This window comes from Natator depressus, chromosome 4 (assembly GCF_965152275.1).
Source record: "Natator depressus isolate rNatDep1 chromosome 4, rNatDep2.hap1, whole genome shotgun sequence".
Classification (NCBI taxonomy): domain Eukaryota; kingdom Metazoa; phylum Chordata; order Testudines; family Cheloniidae; genus Natator; species Natator depressus.
In genome coordinates this window covers 120,381,606-120,397,463 of record NC_134237.1, presented here as the reverse complement: position 1 = coordinate 120,397,463, position 15,858 = coordinate 120,381,606, and the positions used below count along the sequence as shown (strand labels likewise).

The following is a 15,858-nucleotide window of genomic DNA, read 5'->3' as shown; positions in this document are numbered from 1 at the left end:
GAATGCATAACAATCTGATCATCTGGCTGTCCATTAGTTGCAATAACTGTCACAGGTCAATTTCAAATCTTGTTTCACATCCGCCAGCTGTAGCGTTTTCTCTGTTGATTGTTATTTCTGAGGAACAAATTGTACATGTTGGCTTTCTGTTGAACTTTTCTCTGTCGGTTTTGATCACCTATGGTCTGGGCGATGAATTCTTTTTTCTTTATGCCAGCTGGAGTTGTCCATGCTTTTTCTCCAACCAGTTTGACATGAACATTGTCATCAGGTTATCGCCCTCACAGCTCTTTGAGTGTAGTCTGTTGTCAAAGTGTTCATAAGCTTTCTTTGCCTTTTTCTATCTGATTTCGTTGCTCTCTTCTTGTCTAGCCACTTTGGAGATGTATTCGTTCCCAAAGTTGAAACAGTAATTCTGAGTTGTCTTTCCATCAGGAGTTGTGCTGGACTATATCCAGTAGCTACTTCTGGTGTTGATCTGTAGTTCAGGAGAGTAAGAAATGGATCTTCCTGCCATAGGATTTTCTTGGCTGCCTGTACAGCTCCCTCAGCCTCTGCATTCGCTTATGGGTAATGTGGGCTGCTAGTAATATGATCAAAATCGTATTTTGTTCAGAATGATTTAAATTCTGCCGTAATGAATTATGGTTCGTTGTCCATCACTAGTTGTTCTGGAATACTGAAATGAGCAAAAGTGCACTACAGTTTCTCAATAGCGCTGCAACATATGATGTCTTTTTCAATTATATAATTTCTATATACCTGGAAAAACAGTCCACTATGATCAAATAATTATGTCATCTGAAGCTGCATAAATCTTCAGCTAATCTTCCAACCCTAATATTCTTTGATTCTATTCAATATACACATTGTACATGGTAGGTTGCAGGTCAGGCTATGAATCAGATGTGGACTGGCTACAGAGACTTGTCAGAAAGATACACTGCAGATGTATTCACTATAAGAGCCTTTAATGTACTGTTCTATGCTCAGATAAGTTTGTTACACATGGTGTCACCTTTTGCCTGAGCAATATAATACAATTTAGTATTCCATTACAGTTATAGCAAGGATGATTATTATTTAACATTTATATTATGGTCATGCCTAGAGATCAACCAGGTTCGGCATCATTTGTGCTACATAGTGTACTATAAAAGACTATCCCTGCAGGGCCAGTGTAACCACTAGGCAAACTAGGCGGCTGCCTAGGGCGCCAAGATTTGGGGATGCCAAAAAGCGGTGACCCAAACATTTTTTTTACACCATTGCTTAGGGGCAGGTACCTGTCATTCTCCAGCGCTTGGGCCACGCCAGGGCCAGCAGCCTCTTCACCTTGGAGTCTCCCCTGCTTGCCCGGGGGCCACTCCTCCTCTCAGGCTCCCTGGCTGTTGCCTGGGAGGACGCGGGCGGGGGGCGCCGCCGTGGAGGAGACGCAGGGGGCCGGGCTTGGCTGGGGCCCCGCACCTGCTGGCCGAGAGCAGCAGGAACCGGGCGCCGCTCGGGGGGAGCCGGGTGGCCTGAGCCCAGGGCGGCGGCAGCCTCCCTGGCAGCAGGGGCGGGCGGGGAGCATAGGTGAAGGGGGGGACGCAAGGTGGAAGTTTTGCCTAGGGTACAAAATATCCTTGCACCGGCCCTTGCTTTGAGGGCCACAAGATTCTTTCCAGTGGGGCATATTGACTGAATCCCTGATCCACAGAGGGAGTATAGCCACCATTTTTTCAAGAGGCTTAAAAACGTGGAGGTGTTTTTAGATCTTTATCTGATAGCAGAATTTGAAATTTTATAGGGTGGAGATGGTAAAGTTACTATCAAGCCATTCTATAGGTAAAAGGCCTAGGGCCTGTTTTTCGTTCTGATACTGCTATGTAACTATGTTCAGGCAGGCACATGTTTATTCTCTGACATCAGTAAGATGATGATGAAATAAACTGGATAGAAGGAAAAACAGAACAAAGCAGAAAGTAAACTGTGGGACGGGGGGGGGAATTATATAAAGAAACAATTTCTTTGAATAAATCTCCAGATAAAGTTGCACTTGGTTGGAATTTTAGTAAATACATTCTATTTTAGAATTCCAAAATATAATTGAACAATATATAATAACTGGATGTCCACAATAACAGTTTAGGATATTTAGAATGTATTGTTAGGAGCTGTTGTATGTAAGGAGGCAGCATTGGTCTTATAGGGAAAGCACAACGCTGGGAGTCAGAAGGCCTGAGCTGTATTCCTAGCTCAGTTACAACTACCTTTATGCCCACTGTTTAGTCATTCATCTTCTCTATACCTTACTCCTCCTGTCCATAAAAAAGAGATGATAATATGTACTAACGTTTGTAAGATGCTCTGAGATAACATACTATATAAATACAAGGGATATTATTTTTCCTGAAGGACAGAAAAGGCTACATTTTCAGGAGTAGATTTTTGCAATGCATGTGCATGAGCTAACAATTTGTGTCCCTATTCTCCCACTCTTACCCCTTACTTACTTCTTAAATAGCCTTACTGAAATTAATGGGTCCACCTGAAGTGTAAGAATATGCAAAATGAGCACTTGCATGCACAAGTATTTACTTGGACAAATAACTAGTTTTGCATGGGCACTTCATTCCCCCTACCCCCCATTCAGTTATTTGGCTGGATGTTAATACACACTTTGTAGATGAAATTAGGTGCCTACTGTAGCGTTTAATGTTTAGTTCAAAATGCTCAAAACAGCAGAGTAATGATTTATTATATAAAATAAATTAAATTTGATTGCCATTAAATAAAATAGAGAGGAGTCTGGAAAAGAGCCTTAGGGAATTAGATGGCCAGCTGCTATTGAATTTTATTGGGACTTAGAAGCTGATTTCCTTAGTCTTTTTGAAATTTCTAGATGTACTAGGTAAGGAAAACATTTAATATCAGATGCACCTAGTTCATTCTGAATAATCCGTTTGTCATACAAGCAGGATACTCTGTTTTCAGAGGTAAAGCTGATCACATCAATTGAGAAAAGTGTTACATAATTTCATACCCGTTGTTCCTTTGCTTAGTGAAGAAGCCAAGAATAACAGAAATAAATATGCAGATAGCCTCTAGAGCTAATAATATCATCCTGAATGTTGTGGTGAAGCATGTGGATCTTCAGCCACAATGCGTTTGTTTTCCAAATGTTGTGAAATAGCTACTAACTTTGGCAGCTATTCAAGACATTTCCGCCCACTTCCAGCTGGTGGCTTGGAACATGCAGATTTTCAATAGTTGCTCCATCATATTCTGCACCCTTATGTATGATTAGCAAGTATGAGATTGCTGATCAGCTAGTTCAGCTCATCTATTTTCCGCCAGGTGACAACAGATACCCATACTGCTCACTTTTTGCATGACAACCCTCTCTTTTGTTTCTTCTGACCATGGATGTATAAAATAGCAGGATATGTATAAGCCATAGCATGTCAGTTTAGCATCAATAAGATATATTTTAGATATTTGCCCTGGAAGTGGTGAGCCTCCAATTTGCTTTGAGGGCCACAAAATTCTTTCCAGTGGGGCATATTGACTAGGTTGCTGTTGGGAAAGAAGAAGAAGAAAATCATTTTCCCTGCCTTCCCTATTCTTTGGAGTATCCTCTTTTATTTTGTTGTCTCTTTCTTACTTTTAAAAAAAGAGCTTCCTGATCTTCCTTCTTGCACCACGCATACAGGAATTGTTAAACTAAAGCTGTTTTCATTGTATACTAGAGTTCACCAATCACACCCTGGCCCCTCTCCCAGTTCAATATTCAGCACTGGAGGAGAAGGCATCATGCCTCTATTTCTGGAAGGAAATGGCTACAGACATGAGGATAAGGGAAATTTGGTACTACTGGCTAACCACTTGTGCACATTCCATGACAGTAGGCATATTGTATGCTTGGCTTATATAATGAAGTGTTTTTGCGGAACACAGATTCTCTGATGTTGAAAACAGTAATGGCTAAATTTACTGCTGACTTTTGCATAGAATCATAGAATCACAGAAGATTAGGGTTGGAAGAGACCACAGGAGGTCATCTAGTCTAACCCCCTGCTCAAAGCAGGGCCAACACCAACTAAATCATCCCAGCCAGGGCTTTGTCAAGCCGGGCCTTAAAACCCTCTAAGCATGGATGCATGTACAACTCCAATTGAGTTTACAGCAATAGTGAATTTTAATCTCATTGCTTTCAACATCAGAGTATTTAATATGCTTCCAAACGCTTCCTGATAACTAGGGCCCTATCAAATTCTCGGCTGTGAAAAATGCGTCACGGACTGTGAAATCTGATCTCCCCCATGATATCTAGTTATTGAAGGGGAGGGGTAGAGCTGGGGGCAACCTGGGCAGAGCAAAGGCGCTGACTCTATGGGTGCTCTGGGGCTGAAGCACCCACGGGGAAAAATTGGTGGGTCCTCTGCACCCACCAGCAGCTCCCCCACTCCAACTCACCTCCGCCTCCACTCCGCCTCCTCCCCTGAGCGCGCTGCCACGTTCTGCTTCTCCCCCATCCCTCCCAGCGCTTGCGCCGTGAACCAGCTGTTCCGCGTGGCAGGTGCTGGGAGGGAGGGGGCAGGAGGAGGACCGTGGCACACTCTGGGAAGAGGTGGGGCTGGGGAGTGGATTTGGAGAGGGGTCCAATAGGGGCAGGGAGGGGGCAGGGCCAGGGGTGGGGGTGGGGTGAGCACCCACTGGCACCAAGGAAAGTCGGTGCCTGTGAGCCGGAGCACCAACTGTGCGCAAGGGTCCAGCTGCTAGTCCCAGGACGGGAGGGATAGGACTTCCTTTTCCCTGCAGGGGCCACTGCCAGAGCTGGGTCAGATCCACCTCCAGGAACCGCCCCCAGCTGCAGGAAGCTTCATGGCTGCTGGCTGGGAGCCCAGCTCTGAAGGCAGTGCAGAAATGAGGGTGGCTGTCAGCACCTGACCCGGGTGGGAATCTGTGGCCTCGGCTGTCAGCTCCCAACCCGGGCAGGAGGCTGCTGGGAAACCTGGATGTATGGTGACCCACGACCCTCACTTCTGTGCTGCTGCTGGCAGTGGCACTGGCTTTAGAGCTGAGCACCCAGCTAGCAGCCGCTGCTATCCAGCTGCCCAGCTCTGAAGGCAGCATCCCTGCCAGCAGAAGTGCAGAAATAAGGGTGGCAATCCCCTCCCACAATAGCCTTGAGACACCACCCCCTCTGCCCATGACTCCTTTTTGGGCCGGGACCCCCACAGCTACAACTCTGTGAAATTTCAGATGTAAACATCTGCAACCATGAAACTGGCTTTTTTAATCCTACGACCATGAAATTGAACAGAATGGACCGTGAATGGCCCTACTGATCACTTGTGAATGGCTGTCCCACGCGCTCCGCTGTTTGTATGTAGAATAAGAACCTGATCCAACTCCCATTGGAGTTTTTCCATTGGCTGGAGTGGTCCCTTAAATCCAAGGCTCTCATGTTACTGTTTTTTGCATTTACTGTTCAGTGTAGAACCACACTTTAAGCACATCTTTCTTTTTCTACAAAAGGAGAGCATCTGTCCCTGACTAATTGTGTTTTCCTTTTATTTAGTCCACTGAAGTCCAGTATTAGAATTGTTCTGGGTCAGCATTTATTTAATAAAACAACGGATGTAACGCAAACATTTGAAATAGAGAAATACATTTTGCACCCAGATTACTCAGTATTCAGCCCAACTGAACAGGATATTGGTGAGTATTTTAATTTTTTTACCATTTTATTTCATGCAGGTAGAGTTCAGTCAGTTTGGAAAAAATATACTGCCTCACAGTGCCTTTACTGTGAGAAAATTAAGAAATTCAATCTATTTAGTTGATCCAAGAGAAGGTCAAGATGTGACTTGATTGTGGTCTGTAAGTACCTGCCTTGGGAGAAGATTTCTGATACTGTAGTTAGAGGGCTCTTAATTCTAGAAAGGCCTAACAAGATCCAGTGGCTGGAAGCTGAAGTTAGAGAATTTCAGGCTAGAAATAAGGTGCAATTTTTTTACTGGGAGGGTAGTTAACCACTGGAACAGTTAACCAAGGTGAGTGGTAGATTCTGCATTACTTGAACTCTTTAAATCAAGATTCAACATCTTTCTAAAACATTTGCTGTACTCCACCAGCAGTTATGGGCTTGAGACACAAATTAGTTGGTGCACTTCTCTGGCCTGTGTTATTCAGGAGGTCAGACTAGAGGATTATAATCGTCTCTTATGGCCTTAAAATCTATGAATCTGTGCATCTTTTTTACACTAAAGAGAGGATAGGCTTGGAAATAATCTATTATGCAATTAATTCAGTTAAAAGTTAAACTGCAGGTTCTCCATTAACAATCCTAACATGAGAGCCCTTTGGCTTTGAGGCTATTTAATAGACTGGCACATGGGAAACCTTGGCACAAGAATGGAATAGGTTCTTCCCCTCACAGCTGGTGAACGTTTTTTAGTAGATATGGTATTAACAGTAGGTGCTCAGGTACTGTGTTGACCGATGTGGTATAAGAATCTGGAGAGATTAATCTGGATCTGAGGTCTCATTCTGCTCACGCTGGTGTAAATCAAAAGTGACATCAGTGTTGGTGAGATTGGAATTAGGGTCATGTCCTGATTTTCAAAAGTGCTGAGCACCCGTATCTCCCATTGACTTCAGCTGAAGTTGTGGGCATCTCAGCACCTCTGGAAACCTGACTCTTGCTTTGTAAAAAGAAATGGTGCATGCTTTATCTTTCATAACCCGCATCCCCACAGTGGTGCTGAAACTAGGAGCGCTGGGAGTGTTGCCGCACCCCCTGGCTTGAAGTAGTAATAACAATCACCAAATAGATGGTTTCCATCATCAATACCCCCACTATAAAAATTGTTTCAGCACCTCTTTGTCTCCCACACCCCCCTTAAGGAGGTGCAGGAAAATCTATTCTGTAATATAAAAGAAAACTCTTCTGGAATAGGAATAGTCAAATATGTGTCAGACTTCAATTGGCCGTGAAATCAGCAGCTGTTGGGAATAAGTCTGTCTTTGAAATATCTTAATTAAGTGAGGCTAGGGATTAATTAGTATTGTACCTGAGATCTACTGCTATCACTCCAATTAAGAAGAAACAACTCTAATTTTACTACTGCTGTATTTTCTTTCCTGCAGTTTTAATTAGGCTCAAAAAGAATAACCAGCGTTGTGCTGTCAAGACCCAGTTTGTTCAGCCAATCTGCTTGCCAGAAAGTGGCATGTCCTTCCCTGATCAACACAAATGTCAGATTGCTGGATGGGGACACAGGCGTGAGAGTGAGTTGAATGACAAATTTGATGTGAGGAAAATAAATTGATCATAACCCAAGCCTGACATTTCAGTGGTTCTCAAACACCGACTCGTAAGCTGAGCTTATGTAACTGGTTACTGGAGGTGATTGTGAAATGTGTCAGTCTTCAAGCTTGTGATGTTTCTTGCTAGTTGTACTCCAGTACAATTCTTAGGTTATGTCTACACTACAAAATTAGGTCGATTTTATAGAAGTTGATTTTTAGAAATCGATTTTATGCAGTCGATTGTGTATGTCCCCATTAAGTGCATTAAGTCGGTGGAGTGTGTCCTAACTACCATGGCTAGCATCGACTCATGGAGCGGTGCACTGTGGGAAGCTATCCCACAGTTCTCACAGTCTCCGCTGGAATTCTGGGTTAAGCTCCCAATGCCTGATGGGCCAAAAACATTGTCACGGGTGGTTTTGGGTGCATGTCGTCAGTCTCCCCTCCCTCCGCTGAAAAAAACCCCCAAGTCCATCTCTGCACTCTGTGCAGGAGCTTCATGGCTTTCTTTGATGGATATTTTGTGGTGAAAACTCAGCTATGTTCGTATTTGTGGAGGACACTAAATGTGGAGGGTTAGCAAACACAGAGAAGTTTCTCAAACCTTTTGTTACCAGGGACTGTCTTGCTGCCTTCCTAAACTGTCAGGGAGATCTCCAGGACCGGCACTGGTCCACGGACTGGTCGTTGGGAAACACTGCACAGGAGGATAGAACTAAACTGTAAATGGACCAGGAGTGATTGGGGACTGCAGGAGACGATGGGAGAATTGTTGCTAATAAATGTAAAGTCCGGTACATCCAATGTTGGGTAGTGCATCAACACAGATACAAAATTTGAGAGACTATAACCATGCAGCTATAGCCATTGTACCAAAGTGATTGAGTGTATTTCTCTAATACTGTCCTCATTTTTCAAAAGACACCTCGTTTCTCAAGCTGGGTATCTAAAAACGGAAGACCCAAAACCAAAGGCTGCTTTTGAAAGATGTGGCTATTTCTTTGTCACATAGCTACGTACTCTGATTGCCAAAGAGAAGATATGAATCCTGTTTGAGAGGTTAGGGGACCATGTGGTCCACCAGAGTAATCACTATCTTCAGAAGAGGTCCACAATATAAATAAGTTTGAGAACCATTGAATGTTTGGCCAAAACACTCAGTAGCTTTTAAACTTGTATGGTGCAGCATGCTTCCCTGATAAGCTACTCCACAGCTAAAAGGAATTAATTTTTTTACTTTTTTTTGAAAGATGCATCCAACTATTCTAACGTTTTGCAAGAAGCATTGGTTCCCACTGTTCCTGAGCATAAGTGCAGAAGCTATGAAGTTTATGGTGATGAAGTTAATGAATACATGTTCTGTGCTGGTTACTTCGATAGCAAATCAGATGCCTGCCAGGTAATGCTATGGAATTGACGGGGTGGGTGTATGTGTGAGAGAGATATTACAGTATTAAAAAAGCTTTAAACCTCATATTTATGATTTTTTCTTCTATTTTGTTTCTCATTTTTGGTTTTCTCACATTTTGGCTCTGGGTGAGGGTACAGACTTGTTATTGCAACAGATTAACGTGTCCTTAAAATTAAAGGGATTATTTCTACATAGACCATCAGATTTTGTTTTAATTGGTTCATTTTGATGAAGCAAGTTGTTAGTCCTTTGGGACACTATTTTGGAGAGCAGTTGGCAACTTGCTTACCAGAGGCTGGGAACATTTAGAGCTACAGATTTTGCTGCTGTGCTGCATTCACGGCTTGAAATCCTTATCAAGAAATCAATCACTCATTTTCCCTTATTTGCTTTACAATACAGACTTGTGTAGGGTCTAAGTAGAAATAGTGGTAAATTCTTATTACGTTTGATTTTTATATGAGAGAGGTTTTTTTTTATCAAGTTGATATCTTTTAGGATTTCTAAAGTAAGAGATTAGACAGACATGTTCTGCTTGATTTTAAGAGATTTTCTTGGAAAGAAAATGTGGGTTTTTTTACATCAGTGCATTGATACACAAATCGCTATGAGTGACATTTATTATTTGTAAAGAGTAATGAACAAGGTGCTGAGAAGTAAATTAATCTTTGGAGAGCTCAGACTTCATTTGATGACTTTGCTGCTCACAGAAACATTTTGATGTAAATACATCAAAACTTTTTCTTTCTCCCTTGATCTCAGAGAAATTTTTTGATGGGAAAAAATATTTTTAATTTATTACATTAGGTTTCAGGTACTTAAGGAACAGTGGTTCCTTTCACCAGTGCTGCTAACAAGATTTTCTTTTCAGCCTTAAGAATAGAAATGTGTGTAGTTTTCTTTTCCTTAAAATAAAAATAAATGCCCTTGCTAGATGATTTCAAAGCTTGCATACATCATGTTATACCAAATTCACACTGGAGTAGTGTCAAAGCAGGCATGAATTTATACTTGTGTATTTAACAGGTTGAATGTTTTCAGGTCCAAAGATACTTGTGGTTACAGTTGTAATGAAAACATTGATATTCAGGGCCAAATTTTTAAATAGCTGCAATTATAGTGCATGCAAAATTTCCAGGCATTGCCATGTAGAATTTCAAAATCACACATCTGGGTGTGCAAATTGTATACATGCCTAACTACATGATTTGCATGACAAGTACCTCAGTTGTGTCCATGAATGTGGTTGTAATGGATTTTACATTGTTAACCTGAGCCTGCTGTCATTGAAACTCATGGTATAACTTCCATTGTCTTCAATGGAAAGAGCCTTGGTCACTTGAGCCTTAATGGTAGGATTTCAAAAGCAATCATTGATGTGTATTTTTGACAATCCCACCCTACTCTTCTGGTCATTAAGGGAAAAGATCCATATCACAATTCACAATTTTTACAACTGGGGTTTATATTTTAATGGTGTCTTAATCTGTCTTTCATTGAAGCACGGATATTTACTAAATCCGTATTATACAGTTTCTTATTACTTTTTTAAATCAACATTTATTTAGCACTCACTGCCTTACCATCTGAGTGCTCAATGCACAGTTTAGTAAGATGAAAACATTTTCCTTGTAAAAAAATATTGTCTTATTGTATAGGGTAGGAGAAACCTAATCTTTGATTCTCTTAAATGGGTCACCTTTTGGGACTGATTAAATTGACTGATTAAATTAAAAAATGTTTTGTAACAAGATTAGCAAATTAAGATTATCTTTCCTTAATTTTAACACAGGGTGATTCTGGTGGACCTCTGGCCTGTGAAAAAAATCAAATATCCTACCTCTATGGGATTATCAGCTGGGGAGATGGATGCGGCAGGGTCAACAAACCTGGAGTTTATACCCGAGTGACCAAATATGTGGACTGGATAAATAAGCTAATCTTCCCCAAAAAACAAATATAGAAGAACTTTCATAGGTTACTGTTGCCACGCACGTTGTATGAACATTATATCCTAGAGTAAAATATGTATGGTCAATAATTCTTAGCAATTCTAAGATGTACCATTAAAATTGATCTGATGTCAGTAAACTGTATCTTTTGATTTCAAATTTGAGGGCACTGAATGGCTCAAATAATGAGATGCAGAGCCTGTCAAGGCTGAATCCCCACTCTGGCACCTTGAGTGCAGAAGGTGGGGGCCCGCACAGATTCTAAAAATTAATACTTGCCACTCCAGGCTGGTATTAAACTCCCAAGGTTACAGCTTTTCTCTGACCTTGGCTTGGTAAACGTTGCCACCACCCAAATGAAGAAAAAACCCTTTGGACCCAGGAAGGAGCACTTGGGAATTCCTCCACTTGAGGGTACCCTCAAGCCCTTTTACACACACCTGGGGAAGAACTGAGAAAGAAAACAAAGGAAATTAGCGGTTGCTACCAGCTAATTAAACAGCATATGTACAAACCTCCAAAAATCTAATCCTGTTCTTAAAAAGGTAAATGTTATTAAAAACAAAAAGAGAGAAAATATATTCGGAACTTAGGCTTTTGCTAGATTTTAAAAGAGAAATTCCAAAAATTAAGCACCCAAATTAGCTTCTTGGGGTTCAGCTTAAAGCTTACAAGCAAACAAAAGTGTCTGGAGTTAGCACAGAGGAGATCCACAAGCCAAAATAAAAAAATAAACCTCATCGCGTTTATCTAAACATTCCCTATCCAAATGATTCCTTCCAGGTATGGAAAATAATGTTTCATACCTGGTTCAAACCTTACACAGCATTCCTGCTTATAGCATTGCTGCTCCGTGTCCTTGCAGCCCAGAGAGAGCAACCACAGACAAAGGGAAAGTTTCTTTCCCCATTTTAAAAAGTTCTAGCCTTCCCATTGGCTCTTTTGGTCAGATGCCCACTTTTTTTCCCCTTTACCTGGGGGACTTTTTAATCCTTTACAGGTAAAGCAAGTAGAGAACAGCTACCAAGAGGGATTTTATAGCTAACTGGCTGGCTGGGTGTCCATCAAAGGGAGCTACAACCTCCCCCCCTTATTTATCACAGAGCCTTTTACATTTACGCCATTAATTGAAATATATATCCCAAGCAGGTATGTACCAAAACTCGTGGCTATCTGGTGCCTGCTTGATGATCTGTGTGAAATGCAGAGGTGCTGACTCCATGGGTGCTCCGGGGCTGGAGAACCCACGGGGAAAAAATAGTGAGTGCTCAACAGACACTGGCAGACCCACTGATCAGTTCCTCCCCCTCCCTCCTAGCACCTCCTGCCCACTGCGATCAGCTGTTCCGCAGTGTACAGGGGGCTCTGTGGGGGGAGGGGGAGGAGTGAGGGCAGAGTGTGCTCAGGGGAGGGGGTAAAGTGGGGCTTGTAGAAGGGGGCAGAGTAGGGGCATGGCCTAGGGAGGAGTGGGGGTCCAGCACGCTCAGGGAAATCTCAAAGTCGGCGCTTCTGGTGAAATGTTAGTTGGTGGTCTTCAGCCAGTCCCTGGTGGAGGGATGGCCCCATCACAAAACTCACCCTCAAAACTGGCATCCTTGTTGCTAATCCCAGCACAGAGCTCGTGAACTGAATGAGCATGGAGACTGAAATACTCTCACAGCCTTACAGATGTTCCCTGCAGGTCAATGTTGAGACACATTGGCAGAGCATTACAGGAAAATGTGCATTGTAGCTGCTTGTGCCAAATCAGTTCCATGGAAAAACAGAGGACTTGAGCCATGAATCAGTAAAGTAAAGTACTTAAAGTTAAGGACATTCTTTGCTGAACAGGGGTGGATTTAAGAATCATAGAATCATAGACTATCAGAGTTGGAAGGGACCTCTGGAGATCATCTAGTCCAACCCCCTGCCCAGAGCAGGACCAATCCCCAACTAAATCATCCCAGCCAGGGCTTTGTCAAGCCTGACCTTAAAAACTTCTAAGGAAGGGGATTCCACCACCTCCCTAGGTAACACATTCCAGTGTTTCACCACCCTCCTAGTGACAAAGTTTTTCCTAATATCCAACCTAAATCTCCCCCACTGCAACTTGAGACCATTACTCCCTGTCCTGTCATCTGCTATCACTGAGAATAATCTATATCTATCCTCTTTGGATCCACCTTTCAGGTAGTTAAAAGCAGCTATCAAATCCCCCCTCATTCTTCTCTTCTGTAGACTAAACAATCCCAGTTCCCTCAGCTTCTCCTCATAAGTCATGTGTTCCAGCCCTCTGATCATTTTTGTTGCCCTTCGCTGGACTCTCTCCAATTTTTCCACATCCTTCTTGTAGTGTGGGGCCCAAAACTGGACACAGTACTCCAGATGAGGCCTCACCAATGTCGAATAGAGGGGAACGATCACGTCCCTCAATCTGCTGGCAATGCCCCTACTTATACAGCCCAAAATGCCATTGGCCTTCTTGGTAACAAGGGCACACTGTTGACTCATATCCAGCTTCTCATCCACTGTCACCCCTAGGTTCTTCTCTGCAGAACTGCTGCCTAGCCATTCGGTCCCTAGTCTGTAGCGGTGCATTGGATTCTTCCGTCCTAAGTGCAGGACTCTGCACTTGTCCTTGTTGAACCTCATCAGATTTCTTTTGGCCCAATCCTCCAATTTGTCTAGGTCCCTCTGTATCCATCCCCCATCCCTCCCCTCCAGCGTATCTACCACTCCTCCCAGTTTAGTGTCATGAAAGAATGTGCCTAAAATTAAGAACGTACTTCAGTACTTTGCTGAATCAGGGCCTTAATTTTCCAGTGTGCTCAGTCCAACACTTCCTAAAAGTGCTACATTTACTATTTAAAAAAACATTTCAGAATGATTGACCAGGCCCTTTCTGAGACCACACCAGTTGCTGCTCATGCTGAGAGTTGTAGTGTAAACATCACTTCAACAACCATTGAAGAGTGATTAACAGTCTTCTGGCTTTTTCTTGTTTTAATGTCTCACATTGTATTAATAAATATTGTAATCGTTTTGGAACTTAAAATATATGGATCCCATATATTATAAAAAAGAACAGATAAGTAGTAGTGAGTCACAAAGAATTTTTCTTGGAGATTTAGTGATACATGTCATGTTATATAGATTACCGTCATAAGAACATAAGAATGGCCATACTGGGTCAGACCAAAGGGCCATCCAGCCCACTATCCTGTCTACTGACAGTGGCCAATGCCAGGTGCCCCAGAGGGAGTGAACCTAACAGGTAATGATCAAGTGATCTCTCTCCTGCCATCCATCTCCACCCTCTGACAAACAGAGTCTAAGGACATCATTCCTTACCCATTCTGGCTAATATCCATTAATGGACTTAACCTCCATTAATTTATCTAGTTCTCTTTTAAACCCTGTTATAGTCCTAGCCTTCACAACCTCCTCAGGCAAGGAGTTCCACAGATTGACTGTGCACTGTGTGAAGAAGAACTTCCTTTTATTTGTTTTAAACCAGCTGCCCATTAATTTCATTTGGTGGCCCCTAGTTCTGATATTGCGGGAACAAGTAAATAACTTTTCCTTATTCACTTTCTCCACACCACTCATAATTTTATATACCTCTATCATATCCCCCCTTAGTCTCTTTTCCAAGCTGAAAAGTCCTAGACTCTTTAATCTCTCCTCATATGGGACCTGTTCCAAACCCCTAATCATTTTAGTTGCCCTTCTCTGAACCTTTTCTAATGCCAGTATATCCTTTTTGAGATGAGGAGACCACATCTGTACACAGTATTCAAGATGTGGGTGTACCATGGATTTATATAATGTCAATAAGATATTCTCTGTCTTATTCTCTATCCCTTTTTTAATGATTCCTAACATCCCGTTTGCTTTTTTAACTGCCATTGCACACTGCATGGGCGTCTTCAGAGAACTATCCATGATGGCTCCAAGTTCCTTTTCCTGATTAGTTGTAGCTAAATTAGCCCTCATCATATTGTATGTATAGTTGGGGTTATTTTTTTCCAATGTGCATTACTTTACATTTATCCACATTACATTTCATTTGCCATTTTGTTGCCCAATCACTTAGATTTGTGAGATCTTTCTGAAGTTCTTCACAGTCTGTTTTGGTCTTAACTATCTTGAGCAGTTTAGTGTCATCTACAAACTTCGCCACCTCACTATTTACCCCTTTCTCCAGATCATTTATGAATAAGTTGAATAGGATTGGTCCTAGGACTGACCCTTGGGGAACATCACTAGTTACCCCTTCCCATTCTGAAAATTTACCATTTATTCTTACCCTTTGTTCCCTGTCTTTTAACCAGTTCTCAATCCATGGGAGGATCTTCCCTCTTATCCCATGACAACTTAATTTACGTAAGAGCCTTTGGTGAGGGAACCTGTCAAAGGCTTTCTGGAAATCTAAGTACACTATGTCCACTGGATCCCCCTTGTCCACATGTTTGTTAACCCCTTCAAAGAACTCTAATAGATTAGTAAGACATGATTTCCCTTTACAGAAACCATGTTGACTTTTGCCCAACAATTTATGTTCTTCTATGTGTCTGATAATTTTATTCTTTACTATTGTTTCAACTAGTTTGCCCGGTACTGACGTTAGACTTACTGGTCTGTAATTGCCAGGATCACCTCTAGAGCCCTTTTTAAATCTTGGCGTTACATTAGCTATCTTCCAGTCATTGGGTACAGTAGCTGATTTAAAGGACAGGTTACAAACCATAGTTAATAGTTCCACAATTTCACATTTGAGTTCTTTCAGAACTCTTGGGTGAATGCCATCTGGTCCTGGTGAATTGTTACTGTTAAGTTTCTCAATTAATTCCAAAACCTCCTCTAGTGACACTTCAATCTGTGGCAATTCCTCAGATTTGTCACCTACAAAAGACTGCTCAGGTTTGGGAATCTGCTTAACATCCTCAGCCTTGAAGACTGAAGCACAGAATTCATGGTCCAATGGAACCGTCAATAACACAGATGGTGGCAATGATTGCATACTCTGTCATCCTAACAAAAAGTCAAACTGAGTTGATTTGACATCAGAAAGCCATAATCCTCTGACCCGTGTCATCAGAATTGTAGATTATGGCTTTTTAGAAATGAAGCTTCCAGACATGTCAGTTACATGAAGTCTTGGAATATTAGTTCAGATGACCTTATTCAAATACTGAATTGGGAGTTTTTAAGAGG

The 15,858-nt window shown here is 42.0% G+C and overlaps 1 protein-coding gene across 1 annotated transcript in view; it reads left to right on the top strand.

The window, feature by feature from the left end:
• The window catches only part of HGFAC (HGF activator), a 61,644-nt gene extending 50,947 nt beyond the window's left edge, over positions 1 to 10,697 (top strand). The window contains exons 11-14 of the mRNA XM_074951776.1: positions 5,567 to 5,706; positions 7,138 to 7,278; positions 8,550 to 8,698; positions 10,503 to 10,697. Coding sequence (XP_074807877.1) covers positions 5,567 to 5,706; positions 7,138 to 7,278; positions 8,550 to 8,698; positions 10,503 to 10,673 — 601 coding nt within the window. The 3' untranslated portion in view covers positions 10,674 to 10,697. The remainder of the gene's footprint in view (positions 1 to 5,566; positions 5,707 to 7,137; positions 7,279 to 8,549; positions 8,699 to 10,502) is intronic.
• The last annotated feature ends 5,161 nt before the right edge of the window (positions 10,698 to 15,858 follow it).